The following is a 25,083-nucleotide window of genomic DNA, read 5'->3' on the forward strand; positions in this document are numbered from 1 at the left end:
GGAGACATCCATTATCTATATCTATATCTATATCTATATCTATATCTATATTATATAAATTTAAGACCTTTTCTTCAAGTTTTAATATAGTATTGACATGTCCTCGTGAGCATAGTTCAGTTGGTATGGACAATGCATAAAATATGCAAGGTCTGGGGTTCAAACCTGGCCACCGCCAAAAAAATATAGTATTGACATGTGACACTCTTAAAAAACACTCTTGAGAAACCAAGCATTCCTCAAGCATTTGGATTTCAATAACATTTTATATTTATATTTGTAACCATATATATCATTTACCCCCTCCGTTTCAAAATGAGTGTCGCTTTAGCCAATTGCACACATATTAAGGAATGGAATAAAGTAGTCAAATGTCATAGCAATTTTACGAAATTATCCTAATCAACTATTTGTTTGTTTTTCATTAAAGAAAAAATAATCCTTTGGAAGTAGTGTAACATAATATTAATTAAAGGGTACAATTGAAAAGAAAAAATATTATTGCATTGGAAACTATGGCTTTGTTTGGGAGTTTGGAGGGGAAGGGAGGGGAGGGTTTTGGGGGGTTGGAAACATATAGAAAAATGGACAAAAAATTCACATTTTTTGAAAAAACAGTTTTTTAGACAATGATAAACTAATACTTATGATTAATATACTTTTAATTTTAAGAATATTATAACAACATAGTTTGAATTTGAAAAATTCATATAAACCCTCCATAACCCCCCAAAACCCTCCCCCAATACAATTTTTGAGTTCCCCCAAATGAGGGGGATTTTTTTATTAGAAATGTCCAAATTTTGCTTTTCTGACATAGAATACTTCGTATTGACACAAGTAAATGACCAAATTACCCCCAGCGGCAGTTAACAACCTCTGGGAAACACGCCGGTAGTTAACTACCGCTGAGTGCCAGCGGTTGTTAACGCCGAAGCTGAAGGTAGCGGTTGTTAACTGCCGCTACGTGCTTATCATTTTCCAGAAGCTCATTTCCATCTTCCAATGTCTTTCCTAACCAATTTTAACTTTCATTTTCATCTAAATTTTTTATCAAATAACCAATTGAAAATTCTTCTAAAATTTTCATCTAATAATACCTAAACATATTCATCCAATATTTAACAGAAACATGGTAAAATTAAAATGCAAGAAATAATATAAAACGAACGTACGTATATGTCATAGAAATAGGAAAATTTATGGAACATGTGATAATAATACGTCATGATCATCATAGTAAAAAAATACATAAAAAAATCCTAATACTAATCAGCCCTGCCTACCTTGCCTCTGATGCCCCCTGCGCCGCCTGGAAATCTGATAAGTAAGGGCAGGCTCAGTAGCACTTGCTATCCGCATGACCTCCTGGACAACCTCCTCTTTGGTCATCTCGCCATGCCTGGCCACAATATCTCGGGTTATGCGCGCCACATCCCGGACGATCGTCAGTGTGTCAAGCATCTCCCTGGCATGCTCCTCCTCAATGAGCTGCTCCACGTTCGCCGGCCTGGGAGGGGATCCCTCATCAGGTGGGAGAATGCGAGGGTGAGAGACTCTGGCATACCAAGCCATGTAGCCAGGAACATGCTGCCATGGTGTCTGACACCCATCTCCCCAAGCAGGTACAAGCCATGGCCGAGCGTCCATCAACACAGTGGTCAACATCTGTGTAGGCACCAGAGGGACATCTGACGGATGTCTGGGAACGTCCTGCACAAAGGAGAACTGCCTCTTCACTCGCTCAGGCAAATGACGGTACACCCTTTCCTTCCCGCACATGAGCCATCCCGAGTAAGTGCACAAGATACTAAATGGGTGCACGTCTCTGTGATCACCATAGGTAGAAAACCTGACGTCATCCACCTCCAAGTACAGCTGTCAATTTGATGGGGCTTCAACATTTAGGCCCCAGCCCACATGTTAAGGGGGCTTAAAAAGCAGCAAACAAAACAAGCCCCATTTCACATAGGCCCCAAATATGCTAAGCCCATTAAATAAACAATAGGCCCCAAAGGGCTAAAAGCCCCAATTTTTAAATAAAAACTCTCTTTTTTTGTCAGATTTCTGGTTGATGGCTGTGGTCAACACCTGGTCAACGCCGGAGCAGCCTGTGATCTGGCGGCTGTAACGCCCTCCTTTTATTTAATTATTTTTATTAAGTTAGAATCTATTTGTGTGATTTATTTATATATATGAAGTGTTAGTATTTTATTATGTGACATTAGTCTATTATTTATTAGAATATGAGAATTATTAGTGTAAGTAGAATTGGAGGTTAGAATAGAAAGAAGAATAAGTTATTGAGCCTAAATATATTTAGGAAGAGTGATTAGTATTATAAATAAGGAAGCTTAGGTTAGAAAAAGTTTTTTTACGTTAAAACCGCTTTTTGGAGAAAGAGGAGAAAGAGGAGAACTCAGAGAGAGAACCCTATGAACGAAGAACGCTGCTTTTGATTTCAGAAAAACAATCTAAGGTAAGGGTGAGACTATCTTGCAGTAATATTAAGTCTGTGAATCATTAGATTACAATTAACATGATTTAGAATGAGTTTGTAAGGGGGGAGTCTCTATTCATATAAAGGTTGTGTGAACGTATGGGTAGTGAAGGATTTTGTTTTCCATTATTTTTAATGATCTTTTAACGAATTCATGTCAAATCTGTGCCTTATTTTGCTGTTGTGATTACATGATTAATTTCTTGTTTCTGGTTTACGATGTTTTCATATTAAATTCATACGGTTTTGTTGTGCCTTGACTCTTGATAAATATAAGAAACCTTGAGTAGAAATCATGAAATTAAATTAGAGGTATAGAATGATCTTTAAGGTAGCACCTTGAGATTTCAGTTTCTATTTTCCTATTTATCACATATACGCGATGCGGTGCGCCATTGATTTTCTTAATAGCTTGTGTCGTTACGGGTTTCTTAGCAAGTACACTTATGTTTTCCTTTTTGGCCATTATCGTAAAATATCATTATATTGTCTTTGGCTTATGATTTTTGTCAATAACTTGAATTCGGTTTGTGTGCTATCTTGCGGTTTAATCCTGCGATTAAATAAACAAATTCAACCATATATGTATATTTTCTTCAGGGTCTGCTTTGGTTATTCATCCTGATCCCTTTAAGTTTGTATCGAAAACTAAGCCTGAAGTTTTGACTATATGATGCTTTCTTAATAAGACCAACCTTATGATAATTATTTGAATGTCCTTTGATGAAATGCAAACATACTAGTAATGTATAAGTCCATTTAATATCCTTATTCCTTTTTGTTATTACTACGTGGATCTATGAGCTCGGAAATCCCAAACTAGAAGATTAATTTCTAGTTAATTAGTTAGAAAAAAAAAAGAATATATTAAGGGGGAGATGATATTGTAAAGCTCCTAATATGTTGAAGAAATATAGATATACCGTAAGTGATTAGGACACCAAAATAATATCCTAATGGCTGAAGCATATATTTTATCATGACTAAACAAATATATTTTGAATGATAAATTGAAATATTGAAATATTAATTGATGTGTTATTGACGATGTGTAATTGATGTGTTATTTTTTTGATGTGTATATAAAGATGTGTTACTATTTAAAGATCGTGTAGTTTTAAGATGAACTTGGAGTAGGAAAGGAAGAATGTCTAGATTATTAGAAGCTGTCCAGGAAGCCTAAGTTAAGATGATTAAGATTATTAATGATGTGATATTGTTATATATGCACTATATGTGTTATTATGATGCTTTATGATGATAAGTTGATATGATTCATTCTCTTTAATGTTGATATGTTATTTAAACACTGTTAAATGCTGTAAATGTTGTTATATATGCACTATATGTGTTATTATGATGCTTTATGATGATAAGTTGATATGATTCATTCTCTTTAATGTTGATATGTTATTTAAACACTGTTAAATGCTGTAAATGTTGTTGGTTGCTGCTGTTGATTGTTAATGTCTTGAAGTTGCATGAGTCGGTCTAAGTTGCAAGAATTTAAGAAGTTGTCCATGATTATGGAGTTGTATAAGATGTTCACGTTGTTGTCTAAGTTGTAGGAAGATTGAGTCCATTGCATACTCAATAAAGTTGGGGGCTTTAGGCCCGGCAGCCTTGTGCTCATTAAAGTTGGGGGCTTTAGGCCCGGCAGCCTTTGTGCTCATTAAAGTTGGGGGCTTTAGGCCCGCAGCCTTGTGCTCATTAAAGTTGGGGGCTTTAGGCCCGGCAGCCTTTGTGCTCATTAAAGTTGGGGGCTTTAGGCCCGGCAGCCTTTGTGCTCATTAAAGTTGGGGGCTTTAGGCCCGGCAGCCTTTGTCCTCAAACTACGTTGGGGGCTTTAAGTCCGGCAGCTTTATGCTCACATGTTGAAGAGCCTAATTACGCTCATTTACGTTGTTGAATGGTACCACATGCAATTGCATATCAAGAAGTTTCACGATGGTTTAAGTTGTTAAGTTGTGATGTTTTAACGAAGTAATCTAATGATGAAATATTTGTATGATGTTATGTGACGATGATTGTGACTGTTATATGATGATATATTGCTAAGTTGAGTTGAGTCAAGATGATTTAAGATGATAAGAGTTGCATAGTCGAGTTGAGTTGAGTCAAGATGATTTAAGATGATAAGAGTTGCATAGTCGAGTTGAGTTGAGACAAGATGATTTAAGACGAAGAGTTGCATAGTCGAGTCGAGTCGTTAAGTTATAAAGTTTTAAAGAAGTATCCAATGATGAATAACATATGTGATGATTGTTTGTGATTATATTTAAGATGATATACGATGTTCATATGTTGATGATATATGATGATGCTTATAAATAATATTTGATGTTATATGATGATGTTTAAGATTAGTAATTGATGGTATATGAAGATGTTTATGATTAGTATTATGATAGTATATGATAGTGTTTATGACTAATATAAGAAGATTAATGATGCTAGTTAACGAAATTTAAGATGTTAGATATAATTATTGAATTATATGATGTTCACGTTGTTAAGTGTAGTTTATGATTTATATGCTTAATATTATTGTTTGAGAAATCTCACCCCTTCTGCTTGAAAATGTTGCTCTTCGTATGAGTAACTTGCAGGTAACCAAGATTAGTTGCGGTCGTGAGTGGACTCCTCACAGTGTGTCATTAGGTGCTCTGATACGTAACGGGATGGGAGTTTTGGCATTTGTTTTCTATTCCCTTACGTATTGTTTTATGAGATTTTTAATGAAGTTATGGATTGAACCAATTATACAGTTTAGACTATTTTATGAGACTTTTATGATGAGGCCTTAGTGCCAAAGACTATTTATGATGTTGAAATATTTCCGCTGCGAGATTTAAAAGATTATGTTCTTATATTTTTGAAGGATAAATTATTATTTATTCCATTTACGATTTTTAAGAAATGTGACATTCCGTTTTGTGATGAAAAACTCTGATAATTGTTAAGAAATTTTTACGTTGGGAAAACGGGGTGTTACAGCGGCGGTGCTCCGACAATTCACGGCGGCGCTCCGGCGAGTTTTTTTTTCCAGAAAAAAATCTTTTTTTTTTTTTACTTTTTTCCAAAAAAAACTTTCCTATTTTTTTCAATACCAACCCTTTAGAATATTTAAATACTTTAGCTACTTTCTTGAAACATAACATCAATAATCACATTCAAATTCAATGTCCTATTACATCACCAACTTAAGAAAATACCTCATTCAAATTCAGTGTCATATTACATCACCAATTTCTTGAAACATAACATCAATAACAATAATAACAGTACTACTTTCCAACAAAATCCAACACCTAACAAAATTCAACATCAATAAGATCAATAACAATAATAACAGTGCTACTATCCAACAAAATCCAACACCTAACAAAATTCAACATCAATAAGAATCCATTCGATTTTTCTGTTTCATTCCAACACGAGTCAATAAACCCCTTGTCAATTTTATCAATCTTCTTGACCAGTTGCATCAGTCAATCCCTCATCCTCGGTATTACTTTCATCTTCATCTGTGAATAAGATTACAGCATTATATAACACAGTAGAACCACATCATATTCCATTCCAATGATCCAAAAAGACACTGTTAAATTACAGAATTTGACTACTAAATTACAGAGCTGCTTCCAATGCAATACCAGTGTGTGGAGGTTTCATTCCAATGATATCCTTAAGCTTCATTCTTTCCCTATCATATATCTTTTCAATATCTGAAACTTCGGTATTCCTACAGACCATTTCAGCAGAAGGATTCAAATATTTCACCCACTCTCGGATTTTACCATACTCAACAAAACTAAAAGGAAGATCATCAGCAACAATAGCTTCCAAAAGCAAACTACGATGAGTTTTTTGGTTGATTTCGGTCATGCTAAAGGGTTGTTTAAGACTATTAAGTTTTTTGGTTGACACGATACCGTAACGACCATGTTAACACTCTATGAAACACCGCTACAGAAATGGACACCAGACATGACACCGCTAAATCAAATGAAATGAAAAAAGAAGTATCTAGGTCAATGTCATTGTTTCAGGTACAGAAGTGAAATGAAATTAGCATAACATATATCATATTTCATACACTATCTTCATTCAATATCATATTGTTTTTCTTTACTTTATAGCATATGAAAGGTAGCAATGTCAAGTTTATCACAGGACTGAATTCATTCAATGGATTGAAAGCACAGAACAGCACTGTGACATCACTAGGAGTTTCTATGAGCACTGAACAACTTATTTATAAGCCAACATATGAACATGTAGTGTATGCTCGAGGTTTATCTTATGTGATGCTTCATCATAATCACTTATTTATAAACAACTTATTTGCAAGCGCTTATCATCATAATCACTTAGCTTCATCTCAAAAATCAAACAAAAGCAAGCAAAAACTACTGTGTCTGAAAACAAAAGCTTCAGCAAAAAAATCACAGATAAGTGTGAAAATCACAAGCTTCATCTCAAAAATCAAGCAAAAGCTACTAGATCTACTCAATAAAATTCGCTGTAATCGAGTCTTGCTCAATACGATTATGAAACACAAATAAAAAAACCTAAAAATCGTAAATCAAGGAACGATTTTGGTTATACCAGAAGAAGAAAAGGAGAGACGGCGGCGAGAAGGAGAGGAGAGCCAAAGACAGCGGCGATCGGAGGAGAGGAGAGAGACGACGGCGATAGTCGGCGGCGATCGGAGGAGGTAGGCGGAGAAGTGAGACTGAGTTCAATTTGTGTTTCTCGTGTTTTTTGTCGAACGAGAGTGTTCTCTCTAATTCTCTCCAATTGCTGAAAGTGTGATGTTTTAGTTGGCCTAAAGCCCCCTCATCGTAGCCCACTAAAAAACAAAAAAATTGTGGGCTTGATCAAAATAATTTAATTTAATAAGGGGCCTAATATTTAGTGGGTTTAGTGGGGGCTTTTTAGGTGGGGCTTTGTGAATTGGGGCTCAATTGACAGCTCCAAGCGATCCAGGCGTGAGCGGTAATGGTGCACACTCTTATGGCCTTTGCTAGTGAGCCATCTCCCAGCACATGGTGTCCGCGGGTCCCACTCCGGGTTACGCTTCCTTGGGTAAGGACCTGGCAAATGCTCCAAAATCCATCCCTGCAACAAAATTAATAATACACAAAACTAATTATTCGAGTTAAATATTCAATAAATCTAAAACATTATAAAATAGTCTAACATGATAATAAAATTTATAAAATAAATTCATAAAGAAATTAAGATAAATATTACCATAAAAAGAGTCGTAAAGCCAACCGTTGTTCTGTTATTCAAGATAACAGAATCATCCAGATAATCGTAGAGGTAGGCTAAGGTCATCCCTCCCTATGACCACTTCCCAATTGCCCCCAAGTCCGCCATGCAATCAAGATATATCAAGTCGATGTGTCTGTTCATTTTGTTAGTGAACAACGCACAACCGACGAGATATAGAAGGAAACACCTCACACAGCACGCCCTCCTCCTGGCTCTCTCCTGCATCTCCTCCCTCGACTGTGGATGCTCAAGTCGTCTAGCCTCAGTCAGGTGCCCCTCATAAAACCGCTTCAGTGCGGGATAACTGATATGACCAGCAGATTCATCCCTAACCTGAGCTTTGGCATCAACATCTGACATGCCCAACAACCTGATCATGAGATCAATTGAACGGTCCCTATCCATCGCCTCGTCGTGCTCCAGCATGCGACCGTAAATAGGAATGTGCAGAAGATTATGCACATCGTCCAGAGTGATCGTCATCTCCCCCACAGGTAGATGAAAACTACTGGTCTCCGTGTGCCACCTCTCGCATAGAGCACGTATCATGGCATGGGTCACAGTCGAATACCCAACGTGTATCAAACCATGGAGGCCAGACCCCTCCATAAGCTCCCAAAACCACCTCAAAGCCGCCTCCGGCTTATCAAGGTCTTGCAACCTTTTCCCTGCGTTTACGCTCTTATAACCCACTTGATCATGCCACATCTGAAATTCAAATTAAATAAGACATTGTCACTATTTTAAATGATTCAAACACTTACGCTACATTATATTTAATAAATTAAATCACTTACGCTACATTATTTTAAATAACTAAAACACTTACGCTACATTATATTTAATAAATTAAAACACTTATGCTACATTATTTTAAATAAATAAAACACTTTCGCTACATTATATTTAATAAATTAAATCACTTACGCTACATTATTTTAAATAACTAAAACACTTACGCAACATTATTTTAAATAAATAAAACACTTACGCTACATTATATTTAATAACTAAAACACTTACCCTACATTATTTTAAATAACTAAAACACTTACGCTATATTATTTTAAATAAATAAAACACTTACGCTACATTATATTAAATAACTAAAACACTTACGCTACATTATTTTAAATAACTAAAACACTTACGCTACATTATTTTAAATAACTAAAACACTTACCCTATATTATTTTAAATAACTAAAACACTTACGCTACATAATATTTTAAATAATCACTTTAAAACATTTAAAGAATTTTAAACAATTTAAACACTTACATTATTATGGTTCACCCAAAGAGGGTTCGCCACGTGTCTCGCGTAGTCGGACAATAATGACGTGGTCTCAGGTCCTCTAGGAAAGGGAGGCTCTCCAGCAGGATTCGGTGGTATCAACTGACCACGATGACGTCGTGGCTGAGTCGTCGCCTCAGGCTCACCCTCAGGAACAGGATTATCTGCCTCAAGATAATCCTCCATAACATCCTCTGGCACCCCTCATCCTCTGGCACCCCCCATCCTCTGCCTCGTCTTGCGGCGGCGGCTGAAAATACATCATCTCCTCCTCCATCCGATCATAGCCAACAAAACCATCATCCGCATACCCAGCATAATCATGCGCTGGTGTCGGATCAACCACCTGGGAGGAGTCATCCACATGTGCCTGTGAGCCCTCTCCATGTATCATCGGGTCCTTGCGCCTCCGAGTCTTAGGGACATATGGGTCTTCAGCCCTCTTTTCTCTCCGAGCACTAGCGGTACTCGCCTTTTTACCTCTCCACATCCTATCCTCTCTAATAACCCGCTGCTGCTCATCCGTATCCCTAGCCATATCTGTACAAAACAAATTTTAAAAAACATAAATAAGTTGTCAAAAATGAAACTTAGGCATTCATAAAATAAGTTCATCAAACTTTATATAACATACCACATTATGTCATGCTTCAAACTTGCCAAAAAATTTTAAAATCCAAGCTTATAATAATTATAACATATATACTTTATAAAATTGAACATATTTGAAAACAAATTACACAAAAAAAGCAAGATTTCCTCACTTATGCATTTTATCAAACACCTTATGTGCATTCTAAATTAGGAGCATAATTAGTGTGATTTGAACATCTAAAGGGCTACATTGTACCTACATTGTTTCTAAACAACAAATACAACATAAACAATACTTTAAAACATCAAATCATGCTTAATTTTCAATTTTCTAACCTAATGTGATACTAACATTTTGCTCCAAAATATGTAAAATAAAACCCTAAACAAACTACATTGCTTGTAAATATGAAGAATATAACTTACTTGTGAATTAATTGATGAAATTTTGTTGATTTTCGAGCAAATTGAAGTTTGGGTGATTTTTGGTTTGAATTGAGAAGTTAGCATGCAACACTGTAACCAGAAAATGGAGGTTTCTGCGTTCTTAAGATGCAGAACTCAGCGGTAGTTAACAACCGCTGGCACTCAGCGGTAGTTAACTACCGGCGTGTTTCCTAGCAGTAGTTAACAACCGCCAGGGGCATTAAGGTCATTTACTTGTGTCAATTGGAAGTATTCTTTGTCAAAAAAGCAATTTTCTTTTTATTATGAGTAAAAAATTAACCTCCAAAGCCCTCTCCTCCCAATGTCTTCTATTTCTTCCACTTGCTCCTTCCTTTTTTCCAAAACCCTCCCGTCCCCTTCCCTCCAAACTCCCAAACAAAGCCTAAAAGTGACATCTATATCTATATCTATATTATATAAATTTAAGACCCTTTTTTCAAGTTTCAATATGGTATTGACATGTGGCAATCTTAAAAAACACTCTTGAGAAACCAAACATCCTCAAGCATTTGGATTTCAATAACTTTCTATATTTATATTTGTAACCATATATATCATTTACTCCCTCCGTTTCAAAATGAGTGTCGCTTTAGCCAATTGCACACATATTAAGGAATGGAATAAAGTAGTCAAATGTCATAGCAATTTTACCAAATTATCCTAATCAACTATTTGTTTGTTTTTCATTAAAGAAAAAATAATCCTTTGGAAGTAGTGTAACATAGTATTAATTAAAGGGTACAATCGAAAAGAAAAAGTTATTATTGCATTGGAAACTAAAAGTGACATTCATTTTGAAACAATTTTTTTTTTGCTAAAACGACACTCATTATAAAACGGAGGGAGTATATTATAAAAAATATGTTAATTCAATTATAAATGGAGATTGAGAATAGTCATCTTATAATGGTTGTTTAATATATTATTAATAATGACATTAAATGGATTGAATATTTTTAATTTTTTGTGACGGAAACAAGTTTGTTAGACATTCTTAAAAAAAAATAATTTTTTACTACAAAACAAAGAAGCCCGCGGAAAACTTAGGTACAATTCTTTTGGTGCCTTTGGTATGGTTCTTAACTAAAACTACAAATTTTTCGGATATAATAAACTCTGAGAAAATTACGAATTTAAGGAAATCAAAGTGAATTTAATTAAGAACCATACGAAAAGCACCTAAGTTTTTTTTTCTAAATTGAATAGGTGCATTAGTTACTTTCAAATAGAACCATTTTTTTTTTTAAGGAATCTATATCTATATTATATAAATTTAAGACCCTTTTTTCAAGTTTCAATATGGTATTGACATGTGACACTCTTAAAAAACACTCTTGAGAAACCAAGCATCCTCAAACATTTGGATTTCAATAACTTTCTATATTTATATTTGTAACCATATATATCATTTACTCCCTCCATTTCAAAATGAGTGTCGTTTTAGCCAATTGCACACATATTAAGGAATGGAATAAAGTAGTCAAATGTCATAGCAATTTTACCAAATTATACTAATCAACTATTTGTTTGTTTTTCATTAAAGAAAAAATAATTCTTTGGAAGTAGTGTAACATAGTATTAATTAAAGGGTACAATCGAAAAGAAAAAGTTATTATTGCATTAAAAACTAAAAGTGACATTCATTTTGAAACAATTTTTTTTTTGCTAAAACGTCACTCATTTTAAAACGGAGGGAGTATATTATAAAAAATATGTTAATTTAATTACAAATGGAGATTGAGAATAAATAGTCATCTTATAATGGTTGTTTAATATATTATTAATAATGACATTAAATGGATTGAATATTTTTAATTTTTTGTGACGGAAACAAGTTTGTTGGACATTCTTAGAAAAAAATAATTTTTTTACTACAAACCAAAGAAGCCCGCGGAAAACTTAGGTACAATTCTTTTGGTGCCTTTGGTATGGTTCTTAACTAAAACTACAAAATTTTTGGATATAATAAACTCTGAGAAAATTATGAATTTAAGGAAATCAAAGTGAATTTAGTTAAGAACCATAAGAAAAGAACCTAAGAAATTGTACCTAAGTTTTTTTCTAAATTGAATAGGTGCATTAGTTACTTTCAAATAGAACCATTTTTTTTAAGGAAATAGAACCATTTTTATTGGCACCGAAAAAAAAAATAAGATTATTTTGTTAATGTCGTATACGTAAATTAATAGTGACTATTTTTATTGGACTAAAAAGTATACCACAATTAGTTTATGAAGAAAACGTCAATTGTTTTTCTATTTTATTTCTGTTTCTTTGTGTCAACTTCGGATCTCTCTGTCAAATCAAAATGGCCCCAAAGACCGACTTGGTTTCTGATGTATCCCCTTCCAAAGAAAGTTGGAATATCAGGGTTCGAATCGTTTGGCTTTGGTTTGTGAGAATCCGTGCATTAATATGTACTTTAAATGAGTTTTTTTTTTGTGTCTACAAAAAAATGCAGGTCAACACATCAATACATTCAATAGAAAATAATGCACTTTAAGCGTATTTTAATGTTTGTCCAAAAGTTTTATTTTAGTTATGAATTACCTAATATGCATAAAATAAAAATAATAATGTCTAAACTACCCCACAAAATATGTGTATAAATTAGATATCCATATCAACAACATTGCACATCACGTGCTTCTATCCTACTTTTTTTCACCTCTTTGTTATTCATTATTTGTTGTTTGTTGCTTTGTAAAACCAAGTAACATCAAGTGTGATTATGTTCTAATGTATTCCATTTTAAAGAAAATTGGAATATCATGGTTCAAACCATTTTTCTTCAAAAACAAAAAAAAATGTTTGCTTATTGTTGTGAGAGACATGTACAAGACAAACTTTCCTATTCTTTGGTAATGGTAAAGAAAATTGGAATATCATGGTTCAAACCGTTTTTCTTCAAAAACAAAAAAAATGTTTGCTTATTGTTGTGAGAGACATGTACAAGACAAACTTTCCTATTCTTTGGTAATGGTTTTTGACGGATAACAAGGTTAATTTATGAACTTGTGCACAATAGTCTAGAAGCAGAGAGGGGTTTCGATAAGACCATTAGAGAGGGTACCACGGCTTTTGATAGAAGGAGAGGTAACTTTGCTGATAGGCATCATGAGAAATTAAAGCCAAAGGGTTCTCCTCAAAAAGGGAAGCAGATCAGTTCACCCAGACCTACTACAACTTGCAAGAAATGTGGAAGAGCTCATTTTGAGGAATGCAGGTTAGGTACCGACTCTTGCTTTGCGTACGGACAGGCGGAACACTATGTAGCAAATTGTCCAAATAGGAATAACAAAGGCAAGGAAGTAGATACCACTATGAGCAAGGGCAGGGTGTACTCACTGGATGGGAAGAAAGCTCAAGTTAATGAGGACTTGATCGGTGGTATGTGTTTTCTCGGTCAGAATCCTATTAGAGTTTTATTTGATTGTGGTGCAACGTGTTCTTTCATTTCTTTCCAATGTGTTGAAGCTCTTCAATTATCTATTTCATTGTTAAATCCTCCCATGATGGTGACTACGGCCACAAATGGAGGGATTGTAGCAAATTATGTTTGTGAGAATTGTTCAATCACCATGTCCAGCAAAACATATTACATAGATTTAGTATGCCTACCCATGAAACAACTTGATGTGATATTAGGCATGGATTGGCTATCAGCAAATCATGTGTATATAGGATGTGCAGAGAAGAGTATTTACATGCCTACCAGTAATTCGGTTGAAGGAGTGGCTCTGTCGAAAATGCTTAAACATACTTATCAGATGGTTCAGTTTATTTGTAACCAAGATAAGGGTTTCTATGTCATGCTCACGGTGACTTCAGAGTCAGATGTAAGTCCCAATGACATCCCAATCGTTAAGGAGTACCTGGATGTTTTTCCCCCTGACATTACAAGTTTACCCCAGAAAAGGAAATTCAGTTTTCTATTGATTTGATTTCGGGAGCGGAACCAGTGTCTGTAGCACCTTACAGAACCCTTGGAGCTTAAAGAATTGAAGTCTCAACTGGAAGTGCTCATCCAGAAACATTTTATCAGACCCAGTGTGTCACCATGGGGCGCACTCGTGTTGTTTGTTAATAAGAAGGATGGCAACATGAGGTTGTGTGTTTATTATCGCCAGATGAATAAGGTGACAATCAAGAATAAGTATCCTCTACCGAGAATTGATGACCTTCTTGATCAACTTAAAGGAGCATCAGTGTTCTAAAAAATTGATCTCAGATCGGGTTATCATCATATTCGTATCAAATCTTCGGATGTGTCCAAGACGGCTTTCAGAACGCGTTACGGAGACTATGAATTTTTGGTTATGCCATTTGGTGTAACTAATGCCCCGACAGTCTTTATGGAATATATGCATCGGATCTTCCAACCGTATCTAGATCAATTTGTTATTATCTTCATTGATGATATTTTTATATACTCTAAGAACCCGCAGGAACATGCTCAGCATTAGAGGATAATGCTGGATATTTTTCGAGAGAAGTAGTTGTATGCAAAATTTAGTAAGTGTGAGTTTTGGTTAACGGAAGTTAAATTTCTAGGTCACGTTATTTCTCAAGGAGGAGTAGCGGTTGATGAATCAAAGGTGGAAGCTGTTCAAAATTGGACAAGGCCAAAGAATGTTTCAGAGGTTGGAAGCTTTTTGGGGTTAGCCGGTTATTACCGACGATTTATCATGAAGTTTTCTCAAATCGCTTTGCCTTTGACCCGACTCACAAGGAAAGATGTACCTTTTGTGTGGGATGAAGAATGTGAGAAAAGTTTCACGACCTTGAAGAAGAAGTTAACCTAAGCTCCGGTTCTAACTATGCCAGATCCTGAGAAGAGATATACGGTGTTCTGTGATGCATCATCCAAAGGTCTTGGTAGTGTACTTATGCAAGGAGATAATGTGATAGCTTATGCTTCTAGACAACTCAAGATGCATGAAGAGAACTATCCCACACATGACTTGGAGTTGGCGACATTGAAAGTATGGAGGCATCTTTTGTATGGGGCGCAGTTTGATTTATTCAGTGATCACAAGAGTTTGAAATACTTATTTGACCAAAAGGATCTCAACAGGAGGCAAAGGCATTGGATGGAATACTTAAAGGATTTTGATTTTGATTTAAAGTATCATCCGGGAAAAGCTAATGTCGTAGCTGATGCTTTGAGTCGAAAATCTTTAGCTCAAGCCGAAGTTATGATGCATACTTGTAAATTGTATGAGAAATTCCGAGACCTTAACCTCGAAGCCACGGATGTTGATGGAGGTATTTGGCTGCATACACTAGAAGTTTCTTGTGAACTACATCCAACGATTGTACAAGCACAAAATTCATATGTAGAACTTCAGAAAAGAATTGGTTATCCGGAATTTTCTATGGCTTCAGATGGAGCGATTTTGGTTGAAGGGAGAATATGTGTTCCAAGTGATCCGAAACTCCGAAGACTAATCTTGGAGGAAGCACACAAGAGTAGTTTCTCAATTCACCCTAGAGCTACCAAAATGTATCAAGATCTAAAGAGGGAGTATTGGTGGTCTGACATGAAGACATTGCAGAGTTCGTAGCAAGGTTTATTGTATGTCAACAAGTCAAGATTGAACATCAAAGACTAGTAGGATTGCTTCAACCTTTAGAGATTCTGCAGTGGAAGTGGGAACAAATATCGATGGATTTTGTGGGAGGTTTACCCCGAACTCGGAAAGGGCATGATTCGATATGGGTCATTGTGGATAGATTAACAAAGTCGGCTCATTTCTTACCGGTTAAATCTACCTACAAAGCATCACAATATGCGGAATTGTTTATCTCTGAGATTGTCAAGTTACATGGAGTTCCAGTGAGTATTGTGTCTGATAGAGACCCAATTTTCACTTCACATTTTTGGAAGGCTTTCAGAAGGCTTTAGGAACTCTGTTCAAGTTAAGCACGTCACATCATCCATAAACTGATGGTCAAACAGAGAGAACCATTCAAGTTTTAGAAGATATGTTGCGTGCATGTATTCTAGAAGATGGTGGGAGTTGGAATAATCATCTACCTTTGATAGAATTCTCCTACAAAAATAGTTACCACTCAAGCATAGGTATGGCGCCTTACGAAGCATTGTATGGTAGGAAGTGTAGAACTCCTTTATGTTAGTCCGAAGTTGGTGACAAGAGTATTCTTGGACCAGAGATTATTCAAGAAACAACTTTGTAAATCAAATCAATTCAGGAAAAGATGAGAAAGGCTCAAAGTCGTCAGAAAAGTTATGCAGACAAGAGACGGAGACCTTTGGAATTTGAGGAAGGAGATCATGTCTTTCTAAAAGTTACACCTAAATTGGGTTTGAGAAGTGTTTTCAAGACCAAGAAATTGTGTTCCAGGTATATAGGACCATTTCAAATACTCAAGCGCATTGGCCCAACGGCTTATCAATTAGCTTTACCTCTAGCTATGTCAAGTTTGCACGACGTGTTCCATGTATCACAATTAAAGAAGTATGTCCAGGATCCTTTTCAGCCAGTTGAGCTAGATGCTATAGAGTTGAAATCAGACTTGAAATTTCAGCTAGAACCAGAGAGGATAGTGGACCGTGATGTCAAATCTCTTAGGAACAAAGAGAATCCCATTTTGAAGGTAGTTTGGAAAGGTTCGCCGGATGGTGAAGCTACGTGGGAACTTGAAGAGGAGATGATGAACCAATACCCGCATTTGTTTTCAGGTACGTTCTAAAATTTCGAGGACGAAATTTTTTTAAGGGGGGAGAGTGTAACAACCTGCTCTTTCATGTACGACGTATCACCTGTTAACGAAGAAATGTGCGCGATTAAGTTTAAGGGCATTTTTGATTTTTGAGCTTGAGGGGTATATAAGGATTTTAGGCCCAAAAATCTTCATAATTTCCATCACTTTCTCTCACTAGGGTTCCAACAACTTTGAGCTCTCTCCTCTCTCTAGTAACTCGGCCTTCTCTCTCCCTCTACACTCAATCTTTCTCTTAATTCCTTTTGGCAAGAATCTTTGCAAGTGATGTTCATATAGGATCAAGCTACCTCAACTTGTTTTTCCCTTTTCTTGAAGTGGTGATTACTAGAGTTTTGTTGTATAGAGACTTGGAACCAACTTCATACTCTTTAAGGTGAGTTCCTAGTTAGAAATCCTATCCTATGGGTGTGTCTTTGATAGTTTCATACTTGATTAAGCTTTAGATGGTATATGTAAGTTTTATTTTTCATGAGGAAACTAAGAGATTAAATGTTGTTTAAGGTGTTTCATATGCTATGCTTTGCAAATCCCATGTATGCTATGTTTACTGGATGTCTAGGGTTGATGACAGGTTCAAGCTTGAGGGTTTAACATGAAATTTCGAAAATTCTGCAGATGATGCTCAAGAAACTCGCTATTAGCTAGGTTTTCACACAAATAGCGAAAATTCCCAGCCAAGTCCAGAGAAATACGCTATTAGCGAAACTTCTCATGCTGGAAAATTTTGTTTCGCTACTAGCAAAACTTACTGGAAGCTTGGGACTTTTTGCCATTTGAAACAACACATATTCCTTCACTTTTGTTGTTTTGATTTGTTCACTTTGGAGCATCATTGAACCATTTGTTTTCATCCTTAAACTTCTTAATCAATCAAAGAAACCCTCATTTGCTAGAACAAGATTCATGTAACCCTAGACTTCTTTGCTTGAATAGAAATGGGAAGGTATATGTAACATCTAGTTTCATGCAACCACCAAGAACTCTAGGTAAGGCTATGTATGGGTTTTGTATTCGGGATTACTCCACCCGGAACAATCCGTAAAACGAACTCAGATAATTGTTTGTTACATACTATTATGATATGTAGGGAATGACTATGGCAAGAAAATGAATGATAAGACAGTTACAAGTATAGTTTATAAAGAGCGACCTAGTACCCCGCACGGTCGTGTAAGTATGAATAGAAGTCACACACGTATAATCAACCAATCGGTTGTAAAGTAGACACGTGATAACCTTAGAATGTCCCCAAAGTTATCACTAGCCTAGGAAGTAGATAGAACTCACTGAGACATTATGTCTCATCCCGTTCTTTCATTTGTTCAGGTTCACAGGTTTCGAGTGCCAATGGTAAGGAGAAGGCTTTGGATTGATTGTGCTATCTTGGATTCCGATTATAAGACTTTCTAGTGATGCATATGTTATATTATTTGTTGTGTTGTAAAATATTTTGTATTCAAGTTGGGTACGACAAGCGGGGTGAAAATAATGTAACATATGACTGGAGTAGACTTTGTAATCGAACTTTCGACTTATGTCGCGCTGTATTGTATAATTAATGTATTCGGTACCTATTATAATGCACGTATTTATTATTCTAGACACTATTAAGTACGGGCGTTACACCTGTCCCCCTTGCACTTCCAAGGAGAGTTCACTATAATGTAATATCTGATTACAATTGCTCAAGCACACAAGCAAGAGACTTCCTATGCTCCTGAACACAATCAAGAGACTTCTAATGCTCAAGCACAACTGCAAGAGACTTCTAATCAAACAAAATTACAAAGAAAAATTTTTAAGGTTGAACACTTGATATACAATCAGTGGTGTTCACAATACAAATCAGATACAGACTCTTAAGACTCTAGAATTTCTAAGATGTGAACTTTGAAACATAAATTCTAAGTGAATTTTGAATGCAGAACAATTTCAGTAGAGATTTGGCACTTTGTAAATTGTTGTTGAGTCCTTGCCAATCTCTAACTCTTCACTCCTTTATATAGATGTGTGAAAGAGACGTTGTGAAATTGCCAGCACATCAAAAAGAGTCATTTGAAGCTTTGATCAATCACCAATGATCTTTTGCCTGATATGGTAGTTGTCCTATGAAGGATCAATTTCAAATCAATTCCCATTGTGAAGGAACATCGTTGCAGACAGAGCTGTTTTTCTTGTCTTTTAGCAGAGACAAAACAGAGTAGTGAAGGTAGTGGTTGTACACTTCGTACAATTGTACTTTGTCAACGCTTTTTAAAGATAAGCATCCAATGCCTTCAAATCCTCTCAAATTGACCGTTGCTTTACATTTCTAGTCTTCTGCAATGCTTAGACGAGTTTAAATCCATTGAACATCCCTTGAAGCTTTAAGTCTTGCATCTTCTGATGAACTTCAGCTTCTGGTCATCTTCAGCTTCTGATGAGATGCTTCTGATGAACTTCAGCTTCTGATGACGTCATCACTTCAGCAACACTTTGTCTTCAGGAGCACTTTGACTTTAGGAGCACTTCTCTTCAGATGCTTTAAGCTTCCTTTTTTTGTTGATTCCTTAGCTCTCTTTTGTTCTTCCAGAACCTATTTAAGATGTAAAATTTTGTCTATGGTCCTGTACACTTGAATAAAAAAAATTCGCTTATCCAATTGACAATTTTTAATACCTTGTTATCATCGAAACTCTCAAAGGTTTATTGTTAAACTCATTTTGTTCCAACATATACCACAATAAGAAAATATTTTTTTAGGAGGGGATCTAAATGGGCATGTAAGGAGTGTTTGATAAGTTTTGAAGGCGTGAATGAGGGTATAGCCTCGGGGAGATAAAAGCAAAGGGTAAATCCATCATAGATTTTTTGTTGTCTTTTGATCTTACTTTAAGAAAACAAAAGGGACAAGAGTGAGATGTCATGTTTTCAAATAGATCTATTTCTTATTTGTAATTCTGATAGAAAGATTTGTTTGAACTTAAAATTTTACATAGAGAGAGTTTGAGTATCCAACATATAGTATTGGTTATGGATGCAAGAGTTAAGAAAAGAGTGAAGAGGAGATGCCCCAGTTGGGATACAAGGATCAAGTGGTGACATTTAAAGGATGAAAAACATAGTGTTTTCCTACAAAATATTTTAAAGGGAGGCTGCGTGAAGCTACATAGAAGTGAAAATGACATGTGGAACAAGATGACATATGAGATTAGAAAAGTAGCAAAGAATCTTGTTTTTGGACCTAGGTAGAAGTAAAGAATCTTGGTGAAACTAACATGTTCAAATTAAAATGAGAATCAAAAGGGGATATTTTTAAGTGTGGTATAAGTGTAAAAGTATAAATATTTACGAAATTTATAAGACAACTAAGAAAGGGGGCAAGAAGGCATGCAACAATACAAACTTTTGATGGGTTATAATAATCCTTACCAATAAGACTATCATTATCTCACGGCTGAACTTCAGATGACTAGCGCACCTTTCCCTTGGGAACCAAAGGGTTAATGCATAATTTTTTTATTAATTTGACAAATAAAATACATCTCTATTGTATAAAAGTTCTAACAACCATAAAAGGGAAAAAAATCAAATAATTTTTTTCTCATTTACAAGATCAATCACAAATAAAAAGCACAACATAATTATGGTATGGAATTAATCTTTAATAAATTCTTTTATAAATAATAGCTATTATATAAATTTTAAAAATTCGAATATGATTAGCTAAAAATATAATGGATTTCGTTAATATTATAGGATCATCAATAATTTTTAATTTTCATATAATAAAATATTGTAGTTTTTGTTCTATAGCATGGTCAAATTTGCCTAAAAACAGGCATTGTCAAATCTACGTATTCTTTACAATATAAACAATTTTCTAGCATAAGTATTTTTTAAAAGACTTGGCAGAACATATTATAGTACACATGATAATTTATCATTTCCGTAATCATTTAATGTCCCATGTTCTTAAATAAAAAAAAATATTCTAATCATACACTCGACCAACTCTCAATATATATACTAGCAAGAAAAAAAAAAACTCTCAACACTAACTTAATCTCTCCACATTATCTAGAAATGAAAAACTTATTGTAGAGGCATTCAATGATATATTTGTCATTGTCCCAATTTTCTTTATTTCTGTCTTGAATTTTATCCTATTAGAATTTATCAATTTGAATTTTGAATTGTCTTAAATAAACTTTCCTCATTTTCTAGATCAAACACAAATCGAAGCACAACATAACTATGGATTAGAATTTTTTTTTTGACAAAACTATGGAATAGAATTAATCACTAATATATTCTTTTATAAATAATGGCTATCAATTAAATTTTAAAAATTTGAATATGATTGATTAAAAGATAATAATGGGTTTCTTTTATATTATAAGATCATGAATGCATATGCAAGTTTGTCAAAAAAAAAAACGTCGCATCATATTTAAAAATTTAATAACCATTTGATTTGTCAAACTAGCAAAATGCACATGCAAGTTTTCGTTGTCAAATCCTACCAAAGATCAAAGTGGAGGAATTTAAAATAATTGAGGTTTGAATAAAAGATATAGAATGAAAGCAAATGACATCCAATAAATAAAATTTAAGATAAAAACTCAAATCGACACTACATTTTCATTCAAATACTTAACGAAGTCCTCCCCTCCCTTCCCCTCCTAAACCCTCTTCCCAAACACACCCTAAACAAATCGCGTATACAATATGAAAACAAGAAACTCTCTCAATTCTGAACAACTTCAACAATTATTACTTGATGAGTGTTGGGAATCTGTCTTTAGATTCCTCAAAGATGGCGACGACCACGACAACAACAACAGCTCTTTGAAGTCTTTCTCAGCCGTCTCAAAGCAGTTCCTCTCGATTGCCAACCGTCTTCGATTCTCAATAACTATCAGGAACCCAACCCGCCTTTGACTCGGTCGACTCTTCCAAAGATTCCCTAACCTCACCTCCCTCCTCCTAACTCACTACTACGGTAACATATTTTGCTAGCTTTCCTTGGTCGCCTCTTCCATTAAAATGAAATACACACAAAATAATAGTGTAGACAATTCTAATTCCTTTGTTGTCAGCCATTAATTAAAATCTCTCCATTTGACTTGTAATCCATGTCTACGAGATGAAAGCATCAAAATGATTGCTGCTGTTTTCCCCAATCTGCAGTTGCTTAATTTGAGTTATTGCGATAACATATCTGACGAATGTATTTTCCAAGTTTTAAAGACATGTTCTGAGATTAGGCATTTGAATTTATACAGTTGTTTAGGAGTGAAGGTGCGCGGAATGAATTTTGAAGTTCCCAAACTAGAAGTGTTGAACTTGTCATATACAAATGTTGATCATGAAACACTCTGTGTGATCTCAAAGAGTTGTCATGGGCTTTTGCAACTCTTACTGGAATGTTGTAATCTTGTCACAGATAAGGGAGTGAAGCATGACCTAGAAAGATCGATTTGAAATATTGTCTTAAATTGCATGGTGATGTTCTTTCCTCATTGATATTTTCAAGGCCATCATTGAGAAAGTTAACACATCAACAGTTGGTTACTGTTTGAGCGATAGAGAGATGAAACTCTTATAACGTCAATGATGCATTGTTTGCTAGTATTCTAAAAGAGTTTTCTTGTAGTTTGAACTCTTCAATGTAAGATATTTTCGTTTTCAAATTTACTTCTATGAGATATTGCTCCGTTTTTAAGCTAGTCTAGTACCTGTGCGACGCACGGGTGGAAATAATAATTGTTAAAATTTATGATTATTTCAACAGATGCCTTGCCTGACCATTCCAACGAAATATACAAATACACGCTTACACAAAACTTCAATCAAGGTTGATGATCGAATAAAAGAGAACTACACACAATTGATAACCTAAAACGGGCTAATCAAAACAACAAACTGGCTACCACAAACATATACAAAGTAATTAACCATTCACGCTACACAAACATGTAGAATTAAACCAAATTCGTCGAGAAAATAACCCGGTCTACATCACCCAACCAACCACATATCACCAATGCCTTTATCCCAAGCAAACACAAGAAACTCTCAAAGATCAAACATCAACTGGTCTTCGAGAAAAACCTTATTTTGTAACGCATCCAAATACTTCAGACCCCTTAAAGAAAATAATTAAAAAACAAAATTAAATTAAATTATTAGGATAAAAAACATATATCATAAAATATCAACATTCACAAATATTAGCTATATTAAGCACATTTTGTCAGAAAAACAAACACAATCATATAATATATATATAGCCCTGTTCAAAAATATTAATCATACTTCGTCAGAAAAATAAAACATAATCATACAAGGCATTTAAGAAGATGAATAAGCTCAGATTGCTTCGCCTTTCTGGGGTGAAGCTTAAGGGGGATTTTAAATACCTTTCAGGAGAACTTAGGTGGGTATCCTGGCACAGATTTCCATCAACCTACATTCCTGCAGAATTTCAACAAGGAAGCCTAGTTGCTATCACATTAAAATACAGTAATCTAAAACAAATATGGAAGAAGAGACAGGTACTTAGGGCTCATTACTTAGATTACAATCTTTATCATTTTCTATCATTTGCAATACAAATTACAGAATTTTCCTCTTCTTTTACTCTAGTACCATGATAGGCCAAACCGCAAGTGCACGGTCTATCGAAGTAGTAGTAAAAGAGAGTATATTTCCGCTAGGGAGTTGTTCAATTTAACTAACTTTAAGAGAATGATTAGAGGAGAAGAAAGATTATAAAATAGGAGGTTCAGTTGGTCGGGAGCAAATAACAATAATAAAAAGAGAGTCTTGGGATTATTGGTTCATCGTAATGACGAATCCTTCACAAACAAACCCTTAAACTTATAATCTTACGTTGGTCCTAATTTCTAAAGACAAGTTTCTCTTTAGCCTATCACATCTCCTTTCGGTCTCAGTGAGTGTGTTCCTCCAACAACCACACCTATTTTCATGGGTGATTGCCTTTGGAATCCTTGAAGCTCGAAACTTTATATGTCTCAAGGTTTGCTAGACTATTTTCATGTTTCGCAATCCTTGTCTAGATTCACTTGTTCGAATATCAAAACTCCACTTTCGTTTTATGAATTGATATTTGGAATAATGGATTAACAATTATCAAACCCTTCACTTTCGCTTCTACAGTTTGATAATGGTTAATTCATGTTAAAACGGTGAATCTAGATTAGAAATTAGGGTTACATAAAATTAAGGTTTAATGGCTTGGTTTGATCCAGATTATGTCATTAGACTTATCTGATAGACGTTTGGCAAGTGCACCAAATACTATCGAAGTAGTAAAATTATCGATCCCACGAGGACTGTTTTTAACTTCAATAATTCAATTGCGTTATAGAAATAGGATGTATAAAATTTATTTTGTTTTGCCACTAGGCAGTAGATTTGGTTTGATTTTAATTAAATCAATGAAACAGAACATAAAGATTTGTTAAGAAAATATGGGAGAGATGAGATCAGATCCGTCGAATCCTCTAAGTTCCCCTAATTGGTCTACTGCACCTATTTGTTATGAATCCTTTTCTAATTTACGATGATTAACAAAATAGCCCTAATCAATCCCTTGAGTTAGGACCCTCTTCTTAAACTACAGCCCCTAATTCCTTAGGTGGTCTAATAATTCTTGAAGGTTTTACCGAACGTTAACCTATTATCACTAACAAACGATTATCTATTCCTAGACTAACCCTGTTTATTAGAACAATTCAATTAGGTCTAAGTTGAAAGCCATGGTCAATGGTCATTCATTCTCACGAAATCAAGTTATATGTGATCAAGATATAAAAAGCATTAAGAACAATTGAATTGAATAAACTAGAATTGAATTCATAAACAAAATAGAGTTTCACAGCAACATGTGTCAATTAGGGTTACAAAGATTCATCTCGGATCTAATCTCTAAGAGATTTAGCTACTCATAATCGAGTTTACAAATAGCATAATCAATGAAATAATTAAAACATACATGAATTGGTAAAAGGATGAAGAAATCGCCCTTCTAGCCGTCTCCGATGTCTCAAAATCGCACTTTGCTCTCCAAAATCGTAACTCCGTTTCTTCTGGCTGAGTGCAGTATTTATAGATATTTATGGGCCTGTCCTAGCAAAATCGCGCCACGCCTTGTTAATAGGCGCGCCGCGATTTCCTCTTTACAAGAAGTGTGTATTTGTTGTTTC

General features: G+C 34.9%; 2 protein-coding genes and 1 long non-coding RNA gene across 3 annotated transcripts; 1 reads left to right on the forward strand and 2 right to left on the reverse strand.

The window, feature by feature from the left end:
- Nucleotides 1–7,426: 7,426 nt before the first annotated feature.
- Nucleotides 7,427–9,617, reverse strand: LOC146926800 (uncharacterized). Its single transcript, XM_085706972.1, has 4 exons — nucleotides 9,296–9,617; nucleotides 9,065–9,243; nucleotides 7,976–8,491; nucleotides 7,427–7,624 (listed from the first exon to the last, which is right to left on the reverse strand). Exons 1-4 carry the CDS (start codon nucleotides 9,615–9,617, stop codon nucleotides 7,427–7,429), a joined length of 1,215 nt encoding a protein of 404 aa, XP_085563098.1.
- A 6,725-nt stretch (nucleotides 9,618–16,342) lies between these two features.
- On the forward strand, nucleotides 16,343–18,280 carry LOC146926801 (uncharacterized). The gene is made up of 3 exons (XM_085706973.1): nucleotides 16,343–16,826; nucleotides 17,958–18,040; nucleotides 18,197–18,280. The coding sequence occupies exons 1-3, from the start codon at nucleotides 16,343–16,345 to the stop codon at nucleotides 18,278–18,280; spliced, it is 651 nt and encodes a 216-aa protein (XP_085563099.1).
- A 4,408-nt stretch (nucleotides 18,281–22,688) lies between these two features.
- Nucleotides 22,689–23,741, reverse strand: LOC146926802 (uncharacterized). The gene is made up of 2 exons (XR_015005520.1): nucleotides 23,275–23,741; nucleotides 22,689–23,000 (listed from the first exon to the last, which is right to left on the reverse strand). It is a non-coding gene; the product is annotated as an uncharacterized LOC146926802 (long non-coding RNA).
- Nucleotides 23,742–25,083: the final 1,342 nt, after the last annotated feature.

Source organism: Medicago sativa, chromosome 4 (assembly GCF_051527215.1).
Source record: "Medicago sativa cultivar Bolivia chromosome 4, Bolivia_mono, whole genome shotgun sequence".
In the NCBI taxonomy this organism is placed as follows: Eukaryota; Viridiplantae; Streptophyta; class Magnoliopsida; order Fabales; family Fabaceae; genus Medicago; species Medicago sativa.